This window comes from Heterodontus francisci, chromosome 20, assembly GCF_036365525.1.
Source record: "Heterodontus francisci isolate sHetFra1 chromosome 20, sHetFra1.hap1, whole genome shotgun sequence".
Lineage (NCBI taxonomy): Eukaryota > Metazoa > Chordata > Chondrichthyes > Heterodontiformes > Heterodontidae > Heterodontus > Heterodontus francisci.
In genome coordinates, this window is record NC_090390.1 from 38,392,510 (window position 1) to 38,418,183 (window position 25,674).

General features: G+C 44.4%; 1 protein-coding gene and 1 long non-coding RNA gene across 4 annotated transcripts in view; one reads left to right on the forward strand and one right to left on the reverse strand.

Moving 5' to 3' along the window:
- Positions 1–718, reverse strand: part of LOC137380584 (exocyst complex component 6-like) — a 275,778-nt gene extending 275,060 nt beyond the window's left edge. For 2 of the 3 annotated variants that reach the window (XM_068052625.1, XM_068052624.1), the window contains exon 1: positions 431–717. In XM_068052625.1, the coding sequence (XP_067908726.1) occupies positions 431–528 (98 nt within the window). In that variant the 5' untranslated portion in view covers positions 529–717. Of the gene's footprint in view, positions 1–430 lie in introns of all 3 variants that reach the window. The other variant, XM_068052626.1, reaches the window with a different exon arrangement.
- Positions 89–25,674, forward strand: part of LOC137380585 (uncharacterized) — a 50,237-nt gene continuing 24,651 nt past the window's right edge. The window contains exons 1-2 of the long non-coding RNA XR_010977052.1: positions 89–969; positions 22,003–22,078. This is a non-coding gene — a long non-coding RNA (uncharacterized lncRNA). The remainder of the gene's footprint in view (positions 970–22,002; positions 22,079–25,674) is intronic.

Consider the following 25,674-nt stretch of genomic DNA (forward strand, 5'->3'; position numbering starts at 1 on the left):
CCCTAAAACCCTGGGTGTGGGTGGTAAGCTGTTCACAGTCTTAGTGACTCCAAACCCAAACCATCAGAAAAATGATGCACAGGCCCACCACAGGGAAGTGTCACCCCCGAGTGGGCCGCTCTATGACCCTGGGAGTGGATTTGGGGTGAGCTGGCGCTGCCCACAGACTCTCTGCAGCTCAATGTTTACATATAGTCACAGGCGTAGGAGTGGCTGCCGGATGTCCTTCAAACACAGAACCTTTGAAAATTGAGCCCAAAGTCAGTGACAGTGTCCAGAACAAAGAGGGAGCCGGGAACCCGCTCCGCACCGCACCAAGGAAACGGGCCGAACGGCCACTGATACGAGGGGTGTGAGAAGGCGACGGGCGGGGCCGGACCTAGGCCTGGCAGTACCGGGTGGCCGGCCATACAGAATCAGTGCCGCTTACCGGAGCGTCGGACCCACGCAGGCCGCGTCCGTGCTTTCGATCTCCTGCAGAATCCGCTCGTGTTCCGTGGCCGTCTCCAGAGCCTCGGCATCTGCCATCTTGCGGGCCGGCGGAGCCACAGCTCCGGCTGTCTAGGGTCAGCGTCAGCTGCAGTTAGCGGCTCATAGGCCGGCCGCACCGGCCAGCTGGTTTAATGTGAGCGGGAAGCCGCCACTCACAGGCCCGCTTTTATTTCGCCGCCGCTTTCACTTTCCTGCCCATCTCGGCTGCGCGTCCCCGACAGCAACCTGTCCGCGCGCTCCCGCTAATGCGCGGGCGGTCGCGCGCACGCTTAACTTTACCTGAAGCTGCTCCAGAAGAAGAATTATAGAATTTATAGACAGCATATTTATACATCATTTCAACGCTTACTGGTTTGCAAGAAATGTTAATCGTGAACAACTAGAAACAAAAGAAACAGAAACAGAAAGCAAGTTAAAGTTCTTTTGGGATTGTTCGTCAGACATAATCCAACACCTTGAACTTCATGGTTAAATCAGGTGAGTGAAGTATGTAAATAAAATAGTAAAGGGGTTTATTGTCTTGAATTCTGGCGGCTCTAAAACAGAAATAATGCATCGTCACAGCCCTCTTACACAAATCCCACTTCATTAGGGGGATAAACTTATTGAATTTGGATTACAGCACAGATATACATAGAACATAGAACATACAGCACAGAACAGGCCCTTCGGCCCACAATGTTGTGCCGATCCTTTGTCCTCTGTCAAGGACAATTTAATCTATACCCCATCATTCTCCTTTATCCATATACCTATCCAAAAGCCTTTTGAAAGTCCCTAAAGTTTCTGACTCAACAACTTCCCCGGGCAAGGCATTCCATGCCTCGACCACTCTCTGGGTAAAGAACCTTCCCCTGACATCCCCCTTATATCTCCCACCCTTCACCTTAAATTTATGACCCCTTGTAACGCTTTGCTCCACCCGGGGAAAAAGTTTCTGACTGTCTACCCTATCTATTCCCCTGATCATCTTATAAACCTCTATCATGTCACCCCTCATCCTTCTCCTTTCTAATGAGAAGAGGCCTAGAATGTTCAGCCTTTCCTCGTAAGACTTATTCTCCATTCCAGGCAACATAATAGAAGAGATGATTTTATGAATTGTCATGCAGGTTTAAGTAAGTCTTTTGTCAAACAAACAATACCAAAAAGAGGATAGCAGGTTCTAAACCGAGTTGATCTACGGCTGTGGAGCTCCCCCAATAGAAAAGTTTGACAGCCGCCCCAATCAAGGACAGAGTGCAAAATGACAGTTATAAATGTTTCGACCACTTCCCTAGAAGAGTCGTATAAAGACACATGAACAAGGGTATATAAGTGAAGTGATGCGTGGGATAATTCCTTCATTTCAGCATATGGTAACTTCTGGTCTTAGTTATCGAAAAACTCTCAATCAGATGTCAGGTATTTCTTCATAGGAGGGAACAGTGAAGACAGTACATTAGATCCATGTTAATACATTTCCTATTGCCTAACAAAAACGCTGTTTGAGAACACTCTGGTTTCACTAAAGAAATGATTTTTTTCCTCTTTGACAAAGCCAGCAAAGCAGATTTCCTAGTAATATTGCAATTTGTGTTAGGAAACACACCTAAAAGTCCCAGCTAAATAACAGAAGCAGCTTGGGGAATGAGTGCTGCAACGTGAAAGCACGCTATCCTTTCACTGCTGTAAGTTAGGTTGAAATCCGATACGCATTGGAAAAAGTTTAATTAAATTCGGGATGGCTGTTAAACTGCACGAAGATTGAATCTGCACAAATTCAATCTAAGTTTTCACGTGGACAAAGAAATTAAGCTGAAGTCGCAAACAAAACTAATGTCATACTTTGTTACTTGATGTTATACATACTAATTTGAGTGAAAGATTTAAAATATTAGAATATGGAGTGACTCCTGATAACAGCGAGCACGTCATCAGAACCAGCTTGCTGGTATGAAAGGACACGCATGTATGCATTGACATCACCACACTATGCTGTCCTCACACCTCAATAGCCACCTCCATTCCCCACTTTCAATTCCCCGCTCTTGACTACTTGCTGCTCCATCCCGCCCCACCGCTTCCTCCCTCGACCGCTCATTTCCCCTCCTCAGCTACTCATTCCTGCCCTCGCCACTTCCCCCCCACCCCTCCATCTGATTGCGCCACCCAAAGCGGTTGTGTTGGGGGTGGGGGGGGGGGGGGAAGGGTGTTGCAGGGTATGAGCTAAGAAAGTAGCAAGGCAACGAGCGAGCGGCCGAGGAACGATGCGGCGACGTGGGAGCGAGTGGTCAAGAGGGAGGAAGCAGCGAGGCCTGGAGCGAGCAGCCGAAATGGCAAGGTGGGGAGCGAGCAGCCAAAGTGGGGAAAGTGGCAAGCGTGGGAGCAAGCGGCTGAGGTGAGGCAGTGGCAAGTGAGCAGAGAGCAGACAGGAGCGAATTGAAGCACTATGGCAGGAATGAGCAGGGTACTGTTCAGGGTGAGATGGAGGTGGAAATTGAAACCATTGAGGGGATTTGGGTTTAATTTGTTTTTTGTGACAAATTGAGCAGCGCCCTCTTTATTGCCGGCAACAGACTGTGATGTCACAGTGGTTGAGGCTGCAGTTGCACATGTACCAATACTGTGCCACCTAGTGGTTGCATTGCCAGCAAACACAGCCATTAGAATACTTCTCAACACAGAATACTACATGTTTCATAAGTCACTGTCAGCTGACAACAACTTGTATTTATATAGTGTCCTTAACATAATAGAATATCCCAAGGCTCTTTACAGAAGCATTATAAAACCAAGTATGACACCAAGCCACAAAAGGAGATGTTAGGTCAGATGGCCAAATAGGTAGGTTTTAAGTAGTGTCTTAAAAGGAGGAAAGTGAGGTGGAGAAGCATAGGGAGGGTGCTCCAAAGCTTGGGGACCTTGGCAACTGAAGGCACAGCCACCAATGGTGGAGTGATTAAATTCAGGGATGTGCAAGAGACCAGAATTTAGAGGAGGATTGTAGGGGCCGAAGATTGCAGAGACAGGGAGGGGCAAGGCCATGGAGGGATTTGAAAACAGAGATGAAAATTTTAAAATCAAGACTTGCAGAACAGGAGAAAAATGGAGTTGGGGTGGGGGAAAAAGAGATTTTCAGAATGACAGGTGTTCTCGAGATATTGGGATTCCCAGCGATAATCTCTATAGTCCAAGCAACCTTGGGAAAACTTTGATAGTGGATATCATCATGAGCACATACCTTACCAAATGATTTTTTTTTTAAATCAGTTGGAAACCTGAATTAAACTTTAAAAAGTAAGCAGCTAAAATGACCACTGCAGTTTGCATCAAAATACCTCATAGCAAGGTATTGAGGTGGAGAAAATGAATGAATCACAGAATCATTACAGTGCAGGAGGTCGCCATTTGGCCCAATACGTCCACATTGGCTCTCTGGAAGAGCAATTCCCTCAGTTCCATTCCCCTGCTTTCTCCCTGTAACCATGCACATTCTTCCTTTTCATAAAACTGTCTAATTCCCTTTTGAATGTTTCAGTTGAACCTGCCTCCACCACATTCTCAGGCAGCGTATTCCAAGACCTTAACCACTCGCTGCGTGAAAAAGTTTTTCCCTCACGTCACTTTTGCATCTTTTACCAAATACTTTAAATCTGTGCCCTCTTATTCTCGATCCTCACACGAGTGGGAACAGTTTCCATCTACTCTGTCCAGACCCCTCATGATTTTGAATACCTCTATCAAATCACCTCTCAACCTTCTCTTCTCCAAGGAAAACAATCCTAACTTCTCCAATCTATCTTCCTAACTGAAATTTCTCATCCCTGGAACCACTCATGAATCTTTCTTGTACTCTCTCCAATGCCCTCACGTGTTTCCTCAAGTATGGCACCCAGAACTGGACACAATATTCCAGCTGAGGCCAAACTAGTGTCTTATACAAGTTCAACATAACTTCCTTGCTCTTGTACTCTATGCCCCTGTTAATAAAGCCCATGATAAAGGCCTGCTCGGGTATACAATTGAAACACGACTCGGGCCTGACCCAACCACATCTAACCCAAACCAGGCCAGAGTCCTTCGGTTTTTCCCGCACCCAACTCGACTACTGGAAATTAATGACTCTTGCTCTTCTTTCCCTCCCTGACCAAAAGGCAGCACTGCCGTAGTGTCCAACCCGGCCTCACCTGAGCACCAGACCCAGAAGAGCGACCCAACCCAAACCCAATACATGTCGTCAGGCTCAGCTCAGGTAGCTATGTTCTAGCCCAAGATACTGTATGCTTTCTTAACTGCTCTCTCAACCTGTCCTCCCACCTTCAATGACTTATGCACATAGACACCCAGGTCCTTCTGCTCCTGCACCCCCTTTTGAATTGTACACTTTATTTTATGTTGTCTCTCCATGTTCTTCCTACCAAAATGAATCACTTCATGTTTCTGGTCAGGTTAATCTCCCACCAGAACTATGGCTTGCGAATTTTGAATGAGGTACCTGCTTTACCTCCATGAACAAGATATTCAAAGCCATCTTGGAACATTAACACTGGTGGAGATGAACCTCAAAGGGTAAACACTGAAACAATGGGACTCAGATTGGAATTTAGGCATGATCTAATTAAAATGCAAAAGAGAATACACTGGACAATCATATGACAGTCTGTCCATGTGTGAAAACTTGCAGTTTCTTTTTGCTACAGCAGACAAGCACCTGTTTTGACTAATACAGGACCCAAGTGGGGGTCTCTCTCAAGGCAATTCTGCAAGTTCAAATTCTGCCTGCAGGCTGCAAAACATCCAAGTCTATCATTGCTGCAGACAGACAGTGGGAGAAAACCATCTACATCACTGTCTCCAAGAAACCCTGAACCAGAAACTTCAGGACCAAGCATTCAGCTGGAAGACAACTAATTTACCAGACTCCACAGACTGTATATTCTTTTATTTGTTCTGGACTCTAATCCAACCAACCTATTCTTCACTCAGTAAGCTACTTTGTGTGAGATTCTCAGGTATGAGAGAAAGTTGGAGCATAGTTTATTATTTTTACTTAGATTGGGTTTTGGTTTTAAGTACAATAAACTAACCCCTTTCTTGTTTAAACTCAAGAAAACTTGTCCAATTGGTTCTTTTACAATCATAGCACATAAAAGGGTTAAATCCTCATTGAATTGGTAAGTATATCCATTGTTTAAAAGAAATAAACCCTGTTGTGGTCAAACAAGGAAAGGGACAAGAGGGGCAACAAAAACAAGAAATGCTGGAACCACTCAGCAGGTCTGGCAGCATCTGTGGAAAAAGAAGCAGAGTTAACGTTTCGGGTCAGTGACCCTTCTTCGGGACAAGAGGGGAGCCTTTCGACGCCTTCTCACCTGATTGTAACAATATTAACTTCCCAAACCACTATTAGCCAACTATGTATTCTTAAAACAATTATCCATTTAAAGATTGCTTTATGAAACTATGATTTTTATTACAATACGGTTTATAGACTATAGTACTTTCCTGGATTGTACTAGCAGCACTCACCAACTTAGACCTAATTTTGCACTCAAGTGACTGCTAAATTAGACAACTGGAGTTGCTTTTTCCACAATTAATCACTCCGATTTAAATCCACATTGGAGCATGTAGAATGCAAGTCAAAGTACCAGTTGGAGATGTAAACGGAGAAATCATTGACAAATATTTTGCAATCTTTTGAAAACTTTAAACATACCAAATAATATAGGACAGTAGAAAATCACATCACCTACCGTAAACTTGTACCAAGTGGTAATTCCAGTGTTTCGATCTCAGAAAAAACACTTTCATAAATTTGGTTTTCCCAATTTTCCTCCTTAGAAGAGTTTGAGATAACTGGTTTGTTTCCCTGGGCCATCGCTTAAATACCTTAGCTCCCGGGTTATTGAAGTGGAATTTTCTCAAGACTCAACAGAAATAGTGGCAAAAAGAAAATGCCGGACAGTAAGCTCGTGATTCCAGAATTGTCAGTCTAAATGTAATCTTTACGATTTTATTCAAAAAGAGTCACGCGACTCGTAGTTCTGACCGCAGTCTACCATCATATCAGTGAGGGGTGGCTGGAGACGACTTATTTATAACACATGGCTATTTAAAGACTATCACATTTCACAGTCCCATCTGATTAACCTTTTATAGCACCGACGTGATAGCTTACACTTTCTTTCCAAAGCATTTGAAAAACCATCCTATGTTAATCGTTTTATGGAATAGCAAAGTGTCCAATAAAGTACGATACAGGGATCCCTAATGTCGTCATAACAGTCCAATATAACAATTAAGAGACAATTTCTCTGGGAAAATACTTCCTGATATTTAAGGCAGCAAGCGACTTATCCCTCAAACCCTAATGGAGACGACCCAGTTGTTCATAATATGAATCACGATCACGTTTCCTAAACCGACCTTTGGACTTAAATGCCTTTGGGTACGCCAGTCTGTATACTGGAGCGTGCAAGACGGCGTTAGAAATGTGACACACATTATTTGTGGGCTATGTGTTAAAGTGAAAGAAAGACTTCTATTCATTTAGCGCCTCAGGACGTCCCAATACGTCACGGCCAATTAAGTGCTTTTACAATGTAGTCAGGCTTGTAATGTAGGAACCACAACAACCAATTTGAACAGCAAGGTCCCACAAACAACAATGTAATAATGACAATATAATCTGTTTGAGTGATGCTTGTTCAGGGATAAATATTGGCCTCGGAGATCTTCCAGCGTTGTGGTGGGGCCTTGGTTGAACATTTCATTCTAAAGATAGCATCTCCGACAGTACAGCACTCTTCAGTACTGCACTTGAGTGTCAGCTTGCATTTTGGGCTAAGTCTCTGAAGGTGGGCTTGAACCCCTAACCTTCTGAGTCCAAGTTAAGAGCGCTATCACTGAGCCATATTGTTAATGATGTAAATTGTTTATCTTCTACCCAATTTTTCCTGACATTATATAGAGAACCTATTCCTCAATGATTGCAGTTATACTACCATTTTGTGTTGATACAAAGAAGTTTGGGCACATATCAGCGGAAATGTGGAGTAAAACTCTAGAGTCAGGTCTTGAACTGACTCTGAATGCACTAGAACTAGATGATATGAAACCTTCCTCTATGAGCATGGCACTGTAGAATATAACCCTAATCTGATGTGGTCAGGTTTAAAATATGCTTTCTAGGTACTTTATAAACTTAGTTTTTAAAGTTACCAAAAGAATCCCCTGCCTGCAATCTCCTAACAGTACAAAATAGCTGAAAAAGTAAAATACCACAGTTACTGGAAATCTAAAACTAAAACAAAAAATGCTGGAAACATTCAACTCAGGTGAGTATTTCCATCATCACTTCCTCTTTTCTATTAATAATAGCTGCTGGGTGAGCAGGACTCCAGGTATATGTAAGCATATATCGGCAGTGCCTTTTCCTATTGGGCAGAGTGCAATTCTCAACTTGTACTTAGAGTCTTCCTGGCTATTTTTGTACATTATAAACCACCTGATTTCAAAATAGCAATCCAGTATAATTGCAGCCAGTGTTACCAGGTAGATGTTGCAATTTGGGAGCTATTATCCCAGGTCATCACATCACCAAAATGTCAGCATATTTTTGATACAACAGTAAATAAACTTTTTGTTACTTTTGTTAAGTAATTGAGGGGATTAATTCTCACAGGAAATTTGATTGTATCATTTACTATTGCCTAAGCGGTGTTCTTTAGGGGAAATTATTCTGTTTAGTTTCTTGGGAATGTATCAGTTAATTTTAAAACATAAAATCTGGGTGATGGGTCTTCCTGCCGTTCAACAAGAATGTGGACTCTCTTCTCTGGTTGGGATTCTTCTGCATGACTGTTAATAATGATTCCTGATCACTGGCAGATTCCTGGCTGCCTGGTGCCTCTCGCTGCCCTTCAAAATGATAATGTTTGCTTTAATATGTGGAGTGGGGCTAGAAGATGACAAGTAATCTGGAGAGATAAAAAAAAGACAATGTACAAACTGTTATAATTATGCACATGTACGGTGGGTAGCTGCAGATTACATTTTGAAAGAGAGGCGTAAAAGTTGGTTAGCATCCTTCCATTTATGGAAGATGATGGACACACAGCAAACAATCCATTTAACATAGAACATAGAACAGTACAGCACAGTACAGGCCCTTCGGCCCACGATGTTGTGCCGAACCTTTAACCTACTCTAAGATCAAACTAACTACCTACCCTTCATTCTACTATCATCCATGTACCTATCCAAGAGTCGCTTAAATGCCCCTAATGTATAGGTGGGTGTCTTCTCTTGATGCACCTTTACTGATGGCTATGAAGGCCAATCCTTGATAGGCAGGTTCTTTCACAACTGCCCCATGTGAAGCTGCCAAGTGGCGCTGTAAGTTGTTGTTTTTGACATTGGCACCTGTTGCCAAGCTGCTGGAGCAACTGGTCATCGTGGGAGTGCACACCAGTCCACAGGATGTGTTGCCATTTCCCTCTTTCACCAGCTCATGACTCCCAGGTGTGATAGTCAACATTTAGGGCCTTCATGTCATACTCAAAAGCAGCCTTGAAGCAGAGCTTTGGGTGCCCCACTGGTCATCTGGCCCTGGTTACCTCACCATACAGAAGGTCCTTGGGTATGCGACCAACTTCCGTCCAGTGTCTGATCTGCCGAAGCCACCTCCATTTGATTAGTGCCAACACACTTGGGAGCTCTGCCCCTGAGAGGACTGCCATATTTGTAATTTTGTCTTGCCAGGATATACCCATAATGCCCTGCAGACAGCGAAGATGGAAATTATTGAGCTTCTTTTCCAGGTAGCTGTAAGTTGCCCATGTTTCACAATCACACAGCAAGGCGCTGAGAACAGAGGCTTTCTAAACCATCAGCTTGGTCCTAAGGGTCGGCTTGGTGTTATCCCATGCCTGTTTCACAAGTCAGCCAAAGGTGTTAGCTGCTTTCCCTATGCACATATTGAGTTCTGCATCAAGGGATGACAGGTTATCTGTAACCGTGGACCCAAGATAGCAGAATTTGCTAACCGGTGTTATTTGGTGTGATCAGGGGCGGAGATGCAACACCTTGTCCTGTGACTGCAGTTTTCTTGATGCTTATAGTCAAGGAGAACAAGTTACAGGCACGGGAGAATCAGTCCATGAGTCTTTGTAGCTGAGTTTCCGTGTAGTGACTAGCGCAGCATCATCAGCATAGAGGAGTTCTCTGATCAGGGTGCCATATGTTTTTGTCTTTACTTACAGCCTTGATAGATTGTACAGCTTGCCGTCTGACCTGGTGTGCAAGTAGACTCCTTCCATATCTGCAGGGAAGGCAAAGGTCAGGAGCATGGAGAAGAAGATGCCAAACAGAGTGGGGGAGAGGACACAACCTTGTTTCACTCTGTTCTTCACTCTGAAACTGTCCGAAGTGCAGCCATCAAACTGTACAGTGCAGTGCATGTTGTTATGGAAAGAGCGAATGAGACTGAGGCACTTCGGTGGACAGCCAATTTTTCCCAAAATCTTGTAGAGCCCTGTTCTGCTGACAGTGTCAAATGCCTTAGTGAGATCTACAAAAGTAAGGTAAAGGGGTATACTCTGTTCCCTACACTTCTCTTGTAGCTGGCGTATGGAGAAGATCATGTCCACAGTAGATCTGCTGGCATGGAAACAGCACTGTGCATCCGGGTACACTCAGTCTGCAAGTAAATGGAGTCTTTTAGCAAAGGCCTTCCCCAAGACCCTAAGGAGTGAGATGCCCCTGTAGATGTTGCAGTTTCCTCTGTTGCCTTTGTTTTTGTATTGTGTGATGATTTTGACGTCACGCATCTCCTGTGGAACAGAACCTACTTTCCAGCAGAGAAGGAGAAGATCATAAAGGTGCGGCAATAGATGGGACTTTCCATGCTTGAGCAGTTCAGCTGAGATTCCATCCTTGTCAGGTGCCCTACTGATCGTTAGGTGGTCTATGGCCTTCTCGAGTAAGTGCACTGTAATTATGGACTTCAATATACAAGGTTATTTGCATGTAAATTATAATTTTTTGGTCTTTTTCATACAGTAGTTATGTCCAATGCTTTTCCAATCACTTTGATGGATTGCAGCTCTTAATGGGCAGCAAAATGTCATTACAGGGTATATTGTGGTGGTCGTGGCAGCAAAGCAGACTAATTATTTACAAAAGTACAGAAGAGACATGTGAACAACATAGCTGTCTTTATTGCTGAAGAGCTGGAGGTCCTACTGCAAAAGACCCCTTGCAGGAGTGTTTTCCTATTTGGGAATAAGGTCACACTCCAGTAAAAGCACATGTTCAAATTGCATGGAGGGATATTGATTATGACGTCAATGCAGCAACTCAGGTCATTCATACATGGATGCAAATGAGAAAAGAGTTTGCTGATATTAGGTGGAAGAAAAAGTTGAGTGTACTCCTCACTTTGTCACACATTTCTTGTGGGGTTAATCAAACATAACACAAATCTAAATTTCCACAGATTGTAGAAGATACTATTGCTCTTTAGCTCACAGCCCATAATGGAAAGCTGGACTGCACATGTTTCTTGTCAGTAGGGGTGGTAGATTTGGAAATTTGATGTTCAAGCTTCCAGCTCTGGGCTTCTCTCTGATGTGAAGGGTTTTTTCAGTGGAGTCAGCAGCCATGGGTACTTAGGTGAGTCTTGTTCTTCTAATATTCAATCTCCCAGTGTCTCTTGTTCTAAAAATTCAGGCACTGTGGACTGCCGCATGCAATGCAGGGAATGCTGCCACCTGCTGAAAGTACCAAGCTATGGACCCTGGGGTATACCCCAATTAGGAACCAGAAAATGGAGAAGAACCAGATTGCACCTATGATTTTTGTCCTGCTATTTTCCAGTGGGGAAGTGAGAAACAATGGGTGGATCTTCTGCTCAACCCCCTCCCATGTAAAGTGGGGGGAGGCAGGGGGAACATCTGTGGGAGTTATTTGGTGACCCTGGGAATTCTGCCCTTATGCCCTTGCAAGTCCTAAGCAGAACACTTGTCATCTGAGAGCTGGTGTGACTTCTGCTGAGTCCCGACGACATGTCCCAATCATACGAATATAATAAAATGACGGTCAGGAAAAGGCCTACGGATCAATCCAGCCTGTCGTTACATAGTTGTGATATGCATCACAATACATACACTCACCATTCACTTAAAGCCGTGTAATCACCATGGAGAAGCATAAAATAGATTTAAAAACCCAGGCTAATTAGGGGAAAAAGCAGGAAAATCTTTCTTTGACCTGCCCCCCCCCCCCACACCGCCTGCTTGTCCCCTGCAAACCCTCCCCCCCCCCCCACCTCAGGAGATTGCACTGGCCCTGATTTAAGTTACACAATACCTGTCTCTTGTGCATTATGATCTCCACCTCAGCCAGAAATAGGTCTAGCTCCCGCTTGAAGGAATACAGTGAATTAGTGTTCACCACACAAGCTAGCAACCTGTTCCACAGGTCCATTATTCTCTAGAAAAAGTAGATCACCCAATATCCATCTTAATTCTGCCCTGAAAAATCTCATAACACAGTGGCGCAGTGGTTAGCACTGCAGTCTCACAGCTCTTGTTACCCAGGTTCAGGTCTGGGTACTGCCTGTGCTGAGTTTGCAAGTTCTCCCTGTGAACATGTAGGTTTCCTCCAGGTGCTCTAGTTTCCTCCCACATGCCAAAGACTTGTGGGTTGATAGGCAAATTGGCCATTGTAAAAAAAAATTGATCCTAGTGTAGGTAGGTGGTAGGAGAATTAAGGGAAGGTGGGGATGTGAGAGAGAAAATGGGATTAATGTAGGATTAGTATAAATGGGTGGTTGATGGTTGGAACAGACTCAGTGGGCCAAAGGGCCTGCTTTGGTGCTGTATGACTATGAACCCTGGTCCTCTTCAACCTACCTATACTGTTAAAATAATTGGTCTATATAAACACAGTCTAGTTCCTTCATTATTTTATAAGTCACAATCTAATCACCCCTATGTCAATATTTCTCTTATGTATACAGACCCAGCTCATTGGGCTTATCTTGAGAAAGCCTTCAACAGGGAAAGGTAATTGATCGCAGAGGTACCAGAACAGCTCATAGTGTATATCACTTTCTGGATTTTTATGCATTGTAAACTGCCTGTTGTGGCAGATATCTCCAGGTTGGCTTTACAGGCTTTTTAGCATGAATGCTTCATGTTGTGATGGCGTTTACCATCTCTAGAAACAACTGATCTAATCTATGTTTTGTCAGCAGGTTATTGTGCAGCAGATGCTACATCTCTGTGACAACCTGTCTTGCAAAGTGGAGGCCACTAAGATAAGTCTCACCCCTTCCCCCCACACTCATCAGAGTTCACCCCTTCTCTCCCTACCCATCGGAGTGCAGAGTTCACCCCTTCCCCACCTTGGTGGCGCCAGCTTTCCCTGGACGGGAAAGTATTCATGCAAATATGTAATTTAAATATGCTAACTCGGGTCCCATTGCAAAGCGATGGAGGGGCTGCCACAGACCTTCCCCGCCACCAGGAAGATCGGGCCCAGCCATCCTGGCATCGGGTTCCACGGCAGCCGCTGCCGCTCTGATTCTCCGGCTCCCCCCAACCCCCCCTCACCATGGATCCCAACATAGGGCTGGGAACAAAATCCAGCCCAGTGTCTGAGATGTCCTTTCACCTGTAAAGGGTGTCCTATCGTGAAGTAGTCTGCCTCATCCAGAACATGCCAGTTTGGGAATTGACTCAGTGAGTCCCATTCTCCTAACCCTCTTCTTTGCTTGCATTGCTGCAGCTATTTGCCACTTCAAATGCAAGTGTACCCCACACAGCAGAGGTAATGACAGGGCAAAAAGGCAGCATCAGGGAAGCAAAAAGGAAATTGCAAAATGTTTAATATATAAAATGCAAAATGTCCCCACTAAAAATAAAGAAGTCTGAAATCCAAACTGATCAACTAAAGTTTAGCAGGATGAATGTGTCCAGTTTTCAAAGTTTGAGACTAATGACATAGGAAGAGTCTGGTTCAAACCTGTGAAATTTGGACCAGAATCTTCAGTACTTACAAAATTCTCAGGCATCAGGACCATTTCCAGGTCCCAATCCCAATCAAGTCAGTGGTGTGCCCTTCAGTGTGATCTTACAGGAAGCAGCCAATTAACAGGCAACTCCGTATTTGTCCTCCAATTTGAGACGGTGTGCAGGAGATTGGACCAGCAGCACGATTGAGAGCACTATATCTATAGGGACATTTTCAGCCTGTACAGTGTACCGCCCCTGCCCCCAGTAATGATTGACTCCCTCAAAAATGACCATCAATGCTTCACGCATCTGCTCCCTTGGTTTTCTCACTACTGTCGGAGAAGTAACCTATTCATGGTGAATCATTTGTTTTAAGCCCTTTTAGTTTGTCTTGGGCCTCCAGCTGATTTATGCTGAAGTTAGTTCTACTTGGAGTATCACTACTGAAGGAGACCATGATGCTCATTATTTTCTCCTAGTATTCACTGAGAAAGGAATAATTTCCTATACTAACTTTTTAATTGCTCCACCATTGGTGGCTGCCTTCAGTTGCCTAGGACCTAAGCTCTGAAATTCTCTCCCTGCACCTCTCCACCTCTCCACTTTGTTTTCCTCCTTTAAGACACTCATTAAAACCTACCTCTTTGACCAAACCTTTGGTCATCTAACCTAATATCTCCTGATGTGGTTTGGTGTCACATTTTGTTTGATAATGCACCTGCTCCATCCATAAATATCAGTGACCACACTCTGCAAGTGGTTCAAGAGTTCACCTACCTAGGCTCAACTATCACCAGTAACCTGTCTCTCGATGCAGAAATCAACAAGTGCATGGGAAAGGCTTCCACTGCTATGTTCAGACTGGCCAAGAGAGTGTGGGAAAATGGCACACTGACACAGAACACAAAGGTCCAAGTGTATCAAGCCTGTGTCCTCAGGACCTTGCTCAACGGCAGCGAGGCCTGGACATCGTACGTCAGCCAAGAGCGACGTCTCAATTCATTCCATCTTCGCTGCCTCCGGAGGATCCTTGGCATCAGGTGGCAGGACCGTATCTGCAACACTAAAGTCCTCGAGGCAGCCAACATCCCCAGCATATACACCCTACTAAGCCAGCGGCGCCTGAGATGGCTTGACCATGTGAGCCACAAGGAAGATGGCAGGATCCCCAAGGACACATTGTACAGCGAGCTCGTCATTGGTATCAGACCCACCGGCAGTCCTTGTCTCCACTTTAAAAACATCTGCAAACACGACATGAAGTCCTGTGACATTGATCACAAGTCGTGGGAGTCAGTTGCCAGCGATCGCCAGAGCTGGCGGGCAACCATAAAGGCGGGGCTAAAGCGTGGCAAGTCGAAGAGACTTAGCAGTTGGCAGGAAAAAAGTCAGAAGCGCAAGGAGAGAGCCAACTGTGTAACAGCCCCAACAAACAATTTTATCTGCAGTACCTGTGGAAGAGTCTGCCACTCTAGAATTGGCCTTTATAGCCACTCCAGGCGCTGTTTCACAAACCATTGACCACCTCCAGGCGCTTACCTATTGTCTCTCGAGACAATGAGGCCAAAGAAGAAGAAGAAGAAGCGTCTTAGGACGTTTTATTGCATTAAAGGCACCATATAAATATAAGTTGTTTGTGTAACTATTCTCGGGCTCATCCTCAGATTTTACTTTGTTTATAGCTCTTCACCTACCTTCTTGTTGTTGTACTACTAAAATACTAACTGACTTATGTTTGATATCACCAGTTATAGTTTTTACAGGTCCATCTTTGGCCTGCTGCTCATTCTCTTAATCATGTTTTTGCATGTTCTGTATTCATCCCAGTGAACTCCTTCACCTTTCTCCCAACAGGTTTTATATATGTTATCCTTTTATTTCTTATTTGCTTCTGATTAATTTGTTAATTCATTTAGCCGTGCTAAAAGCCTTCCTGTTTTGCTCCTTTGTTGACCTGCATGCCTATCAGTTGCAGGCAACGATGACTCCCCGCTGTGATTTCACCTCCTCTGAGTTGAATAGCTCCTGACACTGTTTGGGACGCGTGCGATGTTCAGAAAATTTCATTGCACTGGTGAATTAGGGGTTAATTGTACATTTAATTACCGGTATTGGCTTCCCCCCGCTGTCAGGTGGGTAGCCGTTGCCGCTGGGAACACACCTCCGGTAAAAGCGCACGGAAGTGGGAACATTGGGGAGCAGGTCCCAAGCTTCACTTTCAGAATTTCCGTGGTACCGCCTCCAGAGGGCTGAGAAAATTTCGGCCTTGGAGATGGACATTAGAATATTTTAGACATTTATTCTGTGCTGTAACCATTTCTATGATTCTGAATGAGGCATATACATCTTCCTTCTGTCCCCTCGCAAAAACTGCCCCTTGCAAAATTTGGTGTGCATTGTCTCAGATTGAATCGTAGGGCAATTAACATATGTGACTTTAGAAAATGTAGGAAGTTTATTTTTAAAAATGGTATGTATACATCTTATGACGAAGGGAAAATTTATCAATGGATGATTGAAATAAAACCAAAAAGTGCTGGAAATACTTGAATGTGTTTAGCTCCTTACATCTTCTAAGTACACAGGAGTTAAAGGTGTGCTCAACCTTTAGTGGCTTCCCATTCATTTACACATCAACTTCAAAATCCTTGTGCTCATCTACAAATAGGTAAATTGGCCACTAGCAATTGCCCCTAGTATAGGTAGGTAGTAAGGAAATATAGGGACAGGTCGGGATGTGGTAGGAATATGGAATTAGTGTAGGATTAGTATAAATGGGTGGTTGATGGTCGGCACAGACTCGGTGGGCCGAAGGGCCTGTTTCAGTGCTGTCTCTCTAAACTAAACTAAATCACTCCATGGCCTCATCCATCCCTACCTACCCCTTCCTCATCTTCAAAATTTTGCTACTGGTCACGTCGCCTAATTCTTCCACCATTTCTTAGTCTTCTACTCAGTAAAGCTCTTTGGGTTTTTAATGTTAATTGTACAATGTAAGTGTAAGTTGTATTGTATGTCCATAAATATCATGGACATGTATTGAATATACTGTATTAGAGACAGAGGTAGATGTGAAATATTTTTTCGAACAAAATATTCTTACTATTCAGATTAAAGGATATGATTTTTGCCAACAATAAATGGGCCCTGAAATGCCACATGCTGCTATCCTGGAGGTTGGGAGGTGGGGGCATCAGTGGGAAGGCATCTCAATTGGATGGGATAGGCAGGCACAAGTGCTACTGCAGGCGCATCTTGTTGCCAGTCTGCCTCATGCACGCAGAGACTTGGATGTCCAGAACCCCAGGTTGTTGCCAATGCTCTGATTGTCCTCCAGGCAAAGGAGCCAATCTAGCAATGTTTTCCCCTTCAGGGGTCCAAGTTGCCAAGCCTGGATGTTGGGTCTTGTTCCATGGCCAGGACAGGGATATCCCAGTGAATGGAATCTCCACCCCTGCCTCCAGTCCCTTAGAATTCAATAGGGAAATTCCAGAAACAGTGGAGCCTGAGTTTTTTGTCTCCTGAGTTTCTTTGGATTTCTGGTGATCTTCTGCCAGAGTTACTGCAGGAGAATGGTAGAACCATTAAAGGATTTGGAGGCCATGATCATTTATTAAATAATAAGTACAAGAGCCCATGAAATACTGCTAAATTTATCAGGAGAATTTCAGACAACATTTGCAGGAACGTTGAAGCTGTTGCAACTGTGCTTCAACATTATGTGTGAATCCAAAAGGCAGACACAAAATACCACTAGCAAACATTACCAAACCTCTTCTTCTGTCAGTGAAACTCTACTCCACATAGAGTCATTGCCTGGCATACATCTCTTATGCAGAAGTAGAAATGCAGCATATCGCTGCTGAACTATGGTTGTCACTGGAGTATGGACTGGGCTAAGTGAAATCTCTGATTTGGCCATTGTTGCCGATTACAATTTTGTTATGTATTCCTGTGCTTTCAACGAGCACTAATGTCTAATTCATGAAATACTCATCCTTGACATTTCCTGTAACTATGATGCATTATACCTCCTCGTGCTCCTCGAACTCTCTGCAGCCTTTGACACATAGGATTGGGGGTATTATATTAGCATGAATTGAGGATTGGTTAATGGACAGAAAACAGAGAGTAGGAATAAATGGAACATTTTTGGGTTGGCAGGCCGCAAGGATCTGTGTACCGCAAGGATCTGTACTTGGGGTTCAGTTATTTGCAATCTATGTTAATGATTTAGATGAGGGGACTGAGTTTAACGTATCCAAATATGCTGATGATACAAAGTTAGGTGGGAAAGTAAGCAATGAGGAGGACGCAAAGAAGCTGCAGAGGGATATAGACAGGTTGGGTGAGTGAGAAGGAACATGAAGTTATCAACTTTGGTAGGAAAAATGAAAAACAGAATATTTTTTGAATGGTGAGAGACTGGGAAATTTTTGCATTTAGAGGGACCTTGATTATAAATCACAAAAAGTCAACAGCAAGCAATTATTAAGGCAAATGGTATGTTAGCTTTTGGTGCAAAGGGATTGAAGTATAAGAATGAAGAAGTCTTACTTCAATTATACAGGGCATTGGTGAGGCCACACCTGGAGTACTACGTGCAGTTTTGGTCTCCTTACCTAGGGAAGGATACATTTGCATTAGAGGCAGTGCAATAAAGGTTCACTAGATTGGTTCCTGGGTTGAGGGCATTGTCCAATGAGGAGAGATAGAGATGACTAAGCCTATATTCTCTGCTGCTTAGAAGATGAGAGGTGATCTAATTGCAACATATAAAGTTCTTAAGGGGCTTGACAGGGTAGATGCTGAGAAAATGTTTTCCCTGGCTGGGGAATCTAGAATATGGACTTACAGTGTCAGGCATTTAGGACAGAGATGAAGAGAAAATTCTTCACTCAAAGGTTTGTGAATCTTTGGAATTCTTTACCTGAGAGAGCTGTGGATGCTCAGTTATTGAGTATATTTAAGACAGAGGTCGATCAATTTTTGGGTACTAAGGGAATTAAGGGGTATGGGGATAGTATGGTAAAGTGGAGTTGAGGGAGAAGAACATCCATAATTTTGTTAAAGGGAGGAGCAAGCTCAAAGAGCCAATTGGGCTACTCCTGCTCCTAATTCTTATGTTCTTGTGACCACACCATCCTCCTCTACCACCTCTTCTCCAGGTTGACACAGTTGACTAGACCATCCTCCTCAGCACTTCTCCCCTAGCTCACTGGAACTGCCCTCCTATGGTTCAGCTCTCATCTATCCAATTGTAGCCACAGCATTTCCAGCAATGGCTTCTCTTCCCACCCCTACACTACCATTTGGGAATCCTCAGAGGATTCATCTTTCCCCTCCTCTTTTTGTTCTATGTGCTGCTCCTTGGCGACATAATCCACGGATATGGGGTCACCTTCCATGTGTAGCGTGCTGGATTTCTGCTCATCAACTCTTTTGTTGCAATGTCACCTAATGTACCAAAAGAAAAAAATGCAGCATACATATTGCATAGAGTACAGACTGAGCCCTTACAAGTTGAGTAATTCTGTCTGAAAGAACTGGGTTGTCATGTTCTAGCTTTTAGAAGTGAAATCATATATACTTTTTAAAAATGGCTTTCTCAATCTTTTATGGATAAACTGTAAAAGCTGCTTATTTTGCTTGAGTGAATTACAGTACTTTTATGAGGGAGTTTCACAGAGTAAATAACAGACAATACTTTCAGGTATTACAATGTTAACTTATATCTGTGTTAAAAAATAAGGTATATTCTCTGCTTCTGTTGCTACTACCTAAGTGGCTGGAAGAAATATTATGTTTGTTTATAACATTTTTAAATTTTCTCCCCTGCTCCCCCACCCTACAAACCACGCCCCCACCCCTACCACGCCCTAAATGCACTGACACCTTTCTGAGGTACAATTCTGCTTGCACCAATTTGCCTTTGTAATTTGCACAATTGGCCATTATTCACATTTAAGCCTCATCAGCAGGTATTCAACTGCAGGAGACATCAGATGTAAGTCTGTTCCTGTCTTCACCTGATGTCCACAGTTGAGCATTTCTGGTGTCACTGGAAATAAATCAGAAACAAAAATCTTGGGTTGAATTTCACCTCCCTAACCCAGTGTTGGTCTCAACAGTTGTAATGGACAGATTATCACCCCAGCTGAGATCAGCTAATTCAACACAGACCAGCAGTTTGACCTGGGACCTTGCTGATCTATGTGCCTAAGTTACTCAGCAGATCACAAGACTAATATGGATGAGGAAAGTTAAGGGGCCGGATTTTCAAAGCCCACTGAGGGCAGGAATGGCTGCGAGCGGAATTTGAATATCACATTCTTGGAGGTCAGCACTGGGTCCTGCCGCCTTCGGAATGTGATGCTATTTTTAAAGTGGAGCTGGTAGGGAGAGAACGGGTCAGTGCCCACATCCAGTTAATTGCCCGTTGAGCTCATTAATGAGCTCATTGTCAGTTTCAGTGAACAATTTTTAAAGGCTGTAAACAGGGAAGACACCATGGGGGAACACACAGGGTTGAAGACGTGAACAGTATGAAAGGCCATGAGAGCTACGGGGAGGGCTGATTGAAATAAAGCAGAGACAGCAAATAAAGCTCAGCTGCTTCAGATGTGCCTCAGTGTGGCTAAGCTGCAGCTAGAAGAGTTGAATTTCTCAGTGGTGAGTGGCAGGAAACTGGAGAGGGACGTGAGCCCACTGGCATCACAGTGGCAGCTGGGGCTGGCAGGGGAAGGCCTGGTGAACTTGCAAAGCCCAGCTGAGGGAGTTCAGATGGGAACAGGCTACTCTGACATTGGACAGAGCAGCCAGGATGAGCTGTGGCAGATGCGACCTTCTGTACAACAGAAGGCCAAAGGAGTACAGCAGGTGGCTGCAAGAGGACAAGGGAAATCCCTGAAAGAGATGGCTACTGATGACTCCATGGGAGTTCCAGACAAAGGCATGGAGGCAAAAGAACCAATGCCACTTACTCAGCAGGCCAACCATTGAGCAGGCCATCGGGTTTCTGAAGATGCGATTCTGGTGCCTGGATTGGTCAAGTGGCACCCTCCAATACCCTCCTGCAAGGATCTCAATCATTGTGGTGGTCTGCTATGCTCTCCATAACATAGCCCTCTAGAGAGGTGTGGAACAAGGACAGTGAGGCCTTGGAAGGAGACAGCTCATTGGGGGAGGAGCAGGAGGTAAGCGAGGAGGAGGAAGAGAGAGCGGAAGGGGATAACACCAAACAGAGAGGTGCTCCTGCTGCACAACGAGGTGGCCTCCTCCTGCCACCGTCCGGGAAGAGGACCTCCCTCATGGCCTCCAGCATTAGATCCAGTTGGACATCGATGAAGCGAAGGTCTGCCCTGCCCCTAGTGCCAGCCCTCCAGCTGCCCTGTGACATCCCTGTTCTTATGTTCTTCCCTCTGATGCTGTGGAAGGCAGATTTTTTCCTCAGGACAACCAGCAGCCTCAGTGATGACTGTTGTGGAAGTCTACATGAGCCCCACTTGATCTGAACCACTGCCATTTTCAAACCCACTGGCTCTAAGAGAACAGAAAACCTGTCTCCATACCAATTAAGGCTTTCCCACTTGAAAATTGCAATCTGAATCAGTTTCCCAGAGGAGACAGGTTTCAGACCCAAAACCAGACCAGGCTCCTGTTTCTCGCCTCCATTTTGAAAATCTGGTCCATGAGGGAATGTGGGGATGTGGTAGGGAATATGGGATTAATGTAGGATTAGTATAAATGGGTGGTTGATGGTCGGCACAGACTCGGTGGGCCGAAGGGCCTGTTTCAGTGCTGTATCGCTCTATGACTCTATGACGTCGAGTTATATTAAAGTCCTTTCCAAGTGGAATAAACTGCTGAGCCATCAGAGGATATTAAATTACCTTCTCAGGTCTTTGGAAAGTCTTGAATCCAGTTAGTTATCATTAGTGTATAATCCGATCAGTTATTCAAAGTTCTTTAACAATTTTTGTTCAGTGGTATAAGAATGACACTCCAAGTTGTACATCTTGGGCATTTTGATCTATTTATCAACTGCAGATCTTTTCTAATATTTAAAAGTGAAATCAAATCCATTTTAAAGTATTTGCAAACTATGACCTATATTTCCAGACACTTCTGTTTAGTTATGCAAACTGTTTAATCCTAGAAGCTGTCATTGTATTAGCAAAAGTAGTTGATGATAATTATCTAATCAATAAAAACAGCTATTCAAATTCACCGGTTAATGAACAGAAATTTTTCTGTGATATAATAAAAAAGCATAAATTTGATGAATTATAACTTACAACTTCAAAATCCTTTTTTCAGCTGTGTTGTTAAAAAGAAATGCATTCAATAAGTTGTATGACAAGACCACTTAGGAGCACTTCCTCATCTATTTGACACCCTACTGATCTGGAGTTTGTACAAAAAGCAACACCACTTTAGTCAACAATGATATGGTCTGTACTTTACAATTTCAACAACTGATAAACATTACTTTCTTTGTGTTTAGAAGAACATTCTGACATATGCACAGCAAATTCAACGGTGACCCCTATCATGCAAACTCATACAGGAACCGTCATAAGGTAACACTATTAACAATAGACCATGTAAAGGAAACACTTTGGACATTTTGATTTATTCTTTAGAATGAAAGAACCCAATGGTATCCGTTAGTTACAGCACTCAGTTGTGTTGATGATGTTCAAGCTTGCAGAGTTTTGCTGACCTTTCCCCTAGCGTACACTTATCTGCGGATACACAGCAGCCAAAGAATGGAAAACAGCTTGAAGGTATCCGTTAACAGAATCACAATGGTGAACTCCACCCCTCCACTAGTTCATTTTGCATCACCAGAATTTGAGGTCTTTGCAACTTATTTATTGCTAAATATTTCAAGCATTGTTCTTTCCACTCCCATAATCCATCTCTGTAAGACACAAAATATGGGATTTTCCGACTGGGTGCGAACCCGAATGGAATTAGGGCAGAGTGCAACTCGTGACGGGATGTTGTAATTAGTATGTTTCTGTGAGGTGGAAAATAGTGTGTCCTGGCTGGATTTAAGGATCTGCAACATTTTAAAGGGGCTGACATCATCCAATTGTTTTTCATCAAGAAAAGAAAATTCAGAGAATAAAGAATATCTGGTAGGTCTGCATGAAAAACAGAATCTCCATGTTCTTAGATTGACCAAGGAACTCATTTTGGAGGAAGTACAATTGTCTTTGGTACAGAGTGCTTTGGGATCCCAATGAAAGCTGTCAGGGATAATGGAAGGAGGAGACCAAGTCAGTGAGCTCCAGCTCTGTCTCATCCATGGCCAGGCAGTACAGGAAGAAGTTTAATGACTTTACCAGGTCAGGCAAGGTAAGAGGTGCCAGCTGCATCTTCCAAGAATGCACTGTCTGCCACTTATAATTACCTCCCTCTAAACTGTTCAAACTCTTAACATCAATGCCTATAAGACAACACAGTGTCCTTTTCACCCACAAGTTGAAATGTTTCTTCACTCACATTCTTATGTGTGTTAAAACATAAGGAGCCTTTTTTTTTTTATTCAGTCATGGGATGAGTGCGTCGCTGGCCAAGCCAGCGTTTATTGCCCATCCCTAATGGCCTTGAGAAGGTGGTGGTGAGCTGCCTTCTTGAACCGCTGCAGTCCATGTGGGGTACGTACACCCACAGTGCTGTTAGGAAGGGAGTTCCAGGATTTTGATCCAGCAACAGTGAAGGAACGCCGATAGAGTTCCAAGTCAGGATGGTGTGTGACTTGGAGGGGGAACTCGCAGGTGGTGGTGTTCCCATGCATTTGTTGCCCTTGTCCTTCTAGGTGGTAGAGGTCGCGGGTTTGGAAGATGCTGTCTAAGGAGCCTTGGTGCATTGCTGCAGTGCATCTTGTAGATGGTACACACTGCTGCCACTGTGCGTCGGTGGTGGAGGAAGTGAATGTTTGTGGATGGGGTGCCAATCAAGTGGGCTGCTTTGTCCTGGATGGTGTTGAGCTTCTTGAGTGTTGTTGGAGCTGCACCCATCCAGGCAAGTGGAGAGTATTCCATCACACTTCTGACTTGTGCCTTGTAAATTTTTGGACAGGCTGTGGGAAGTCAGGAGGTGAGTTACTCACCACAGGATTCCTAGCCTCTGACCTGCTCTTGTAGCCACAGTATTTATATGGCTACTTCAGTTCAGTTTCTGGTCAATGGTAGGCCCTAGGATGTTGATAGTGGGGGATTCAGCGATGGTAATGCCATTGCATGTCACGAGCAGATGGTTAGATTCTCTCTTGTTGGAGATGGTCATTGCCTGGCACTCGTGTGGCGCGACTGTTACTTGCCACTTATCAGCCCAAGCCTGGATATTGTCCAAGTCTTGCTGCATTTCTCCACAGACTGCTTCAGTATCTGAGGAGTTGCGAATGGTACTGAACATTGTGCAATCATCAGCTAACATCCCCACTTCTGACCTTATGATTGCAGGAAGATCATTGATGAAGCAGCTGAAGATGGTTGGGCCTAGGACACTACCATGAGGAACTTGTGCAGTGATGTCCTGGAGCTCAGATAGTTGACTTCCAACAACCACAAACATCTTCCTTTGCTCTAGGTATGACTCCAACCAGCGGAGAGTTTTCCGTCTGATTACCATTGACTTCAGTTTTGCTAGGGCTCCTTGATGCCATACTCGGTCAAATGCTGCCATGATGTCAAGGGCAGTCACTCTCACCTCACCTCCTGAGTTCAGCTCTTTTGTCCATGTTTGAACCAAGGCTGTAATGAGGTCTGGAGCTGAGTGGCCCTGGCGGAACCCAAACTGAGTATCACTGAGCAGGTTATTGCTAAGCAAGTGCTGCTTGATGGCATTGTTGATGACACCTTCCATCACTTTACTGATGATTGAGAGGAGGCTGATGGGGCGGTAATTGGATGGGTTGGACTTGTTCTGCTTTTTGTGTACAGGACATACCTCGGCAATTTTCCACATTGCTGGGTAGATACCAGTGTTGTAGCTGTCCTGGAACTAGGGGTGCGGCAAGTTCTGGAGCACAGGTCTTCAGTACTATTGCTGGAATATTGTCAGGGCCCATAGCCTTTGCAGTATCTCATGCCTTCAGTTGTTCCTTGATATCACACGGACTGAATTGAATTGGCTGAAATCTGGCATCTGTGATGCTGGGGATTCAGTAGGAGGCCGAGATGGATCATCAACTTGGCACTTCTGGCTGAACATTGTTGCAAATGTTTCAGCTTTATCTTTTGCACTGATGTACTGGGCTCCCCCATCATTGAGGATGGGGATATTTGTGGAGCCACCTCCTCCAGTTAGTTGTTTAATTGTCCACCACCATTCATGGCTGGATGTGGCAGGACTGCAGAGCTTAGATCTGATCCGTTGGTTATGGGATCGCTTAGCTCTGTCTATCGCATGCTACTTACGCAGTTTTGCATGCAGATAGTCCTGTGTTGTAGCTTCACCAGGTTGACACCTCATTTTGAGGTATGCCTGGTGCTGCTCCTGGCATGCCCTCCTGCACTCTTCATTGAACCAGGGTTGGTCTACTGGCTTGATGATAATAGTAGATTGGGGGATATGCCGAGCCATGAGGTTAGAGATTGTGGTTGAGTACAATTCTGCTGCTATTGATGGCCCACAGCGCCTCTTGGATGCCCGGTTTTGCATTGCTCAATCTGTTTGAAATCTATCCAATTTAGCATGATGGAGGGTATCCTCAATGTGAAGGTGGGACTTCGTCTCCACAAGGACTGTGAGGTGGTCACTCCTACCAATACTGTCATGGACAGATGCATCTGCGGCAGGCAGATTGGTGAGAATGAGGTCAAGTATGTTTTCCCTCTTGTTGGTTCCCTCACTGCCTGCTGCATACCCAGTCTAGCAGCTATGTCCTTTAGGCCCGGCCAGCTCGGTCAGTTGTGGTGCTACCGAGCCACTCTTGGTGATGGACATCGAAGTCCCCCACCCAGAGTACATTCTGTGTCCTTGCCACCCTCAGTGCTTCCTCCAAGTGCTGTTCAACATGGAAGAGTACTGACTCATCAGCTGAGGAAAGGCAGTAAGTGGTAATCAGCAGGAGGTTTCGTTGTCCATGTTTGACCTGATGCCATGAGACTTCATGGGGTCCACAGTCGATGTTGAGATCTCCCAGGGCAACTCCCTCCCGACT